Genomic DNA, 1,269 nt, shown 5'->3' with positions numbered 1-1,269 from the left:
TTAATTGTGATTCAATAAACAATGGTATTGCTTCAAGTACTTTCCATTTATCGATTTGACTACATTTTCAGATTCGATATCTTTGATTCGATATGCATTTCCAGAATATAATTCAACTATTTGAAAAGGCCCTTCCCAAGTATGGGACCATTTGCCAAGAACCCTCGATTTCTTTTCCATTGGCAAAATAACTTTCAAAACCAACTCTTCTATACTGAAGCATTTTTCTTTTATTCGACTGTTATAACTTTGAGCAATACTTTCTTTTTGCCGGATCATATTTTCAAGCGTCGCTATATGCTCTAAGTCTAAATCATTTAAATCATCGAACATTGCGTTCCAATCATCGTCAATAGAAAAATCATCTTGCTTTAATACTCTCAAAGTATTAAGATTGACTTCTAATGGTAACACAGCATCATGTCCATATACTAATTTATAAGGGAAAGTACCTGTTGACCCCCTTGGTGAATTTCGATAAGCCCACAACACTTGACTCAAGGTATCATGCCAAGTTCGAGGTCTACTTCTGATCTGCTTTTTTATCAAATTGATCAAAATTTTATTTACCGCCTCAACTTGTTCGTTGGCCTGTGCATAATTAGAGGTTGAAGTAACCATATTAATGTTTCTTGAAGCTGCAAAATCTTTTATTTGCTGACCAGTAAACATAGTTCCTTGGTCAGTACTCAATGTTTGAGAAATTTCAAATTGATGGATTATATGTTCCTCAATAAAATCTATTATTTCATTTTGCCCAGCCTCTATTAAAGGAACTGCTTCAACCCACTTCGTAAAATAATCTATTACTACCAGAATAAATTTATGATGTTTTGATGAAGGGAGGTGTATGATGAGCGGATAATTTATACGCTTTTTGGCATTGTTTTTAGTATGTTTTTGGTATGATCTAGTTAGTTTTTAGTATATTTTTATTAGTTTTTAGTTAAAATTCACTTTTCTGGACTTTACTATGAGTTTGTGTGTTTTTCTGTGATTTCAGGTATTTTCTGGCTGAAATTGAGGGACCTGAGCAAAAATCTGATTCAGAGACCAAAAAGAACTGCAGATACTGTTGGATTCTGACCTCCCTGCACTCGAAGTGGATTTTCTGGAGCTACAGAAGCCCAATTGGCGCACTCTCAACGGCGTTGGAAAGTAGACATCCTGGGCTTTCCAGAAATATATGATAGTCCATACTTTGCCCAAGATTTGATGGCCCAAACCGGCGTGGCAAATCAGCCTCAGAATTTCCAGCGTTTAACGCTG

General features: G+C 35.5%; 1 protein-coding gene across 1 annotated transcript; it reads right to left on the bottom strand.

Annotated features, from left to right (window-relative positions):
* Positions 1–672, bottom strand: LOC107466794 (uncharacterized). The gene has a single exon (XM_016085797.1). It carries the CDS (start codon positions 670–672, stop codon positions 1–3), a length of 672 nt encoding a protein of 223 aa, XP_015941283.1.
* Positions 673–1,269: the final 597 nt, after the last annotated feature.

Source organism: Arachis duranensis, chromosome 9, assembly GCF_000817695.3.
Source record: "Arachis duranensis cultivar V14167 chromosome 9, aradu.V14167.gnm2.J7QH, whole genome shotgun sequence".
In the NCBI taxonomy this organism is placed as follows: Eukaryota; Viridiplantae; Streptophyta; class Magnoliopsida; order Fabales; family Fabaceae; genus Arachis; species Arachis duranensis.
Note: the sequence above shows the minus strand (reverse complement) of the source record. Positions and strands in the feature narration are given on the sequence as shown.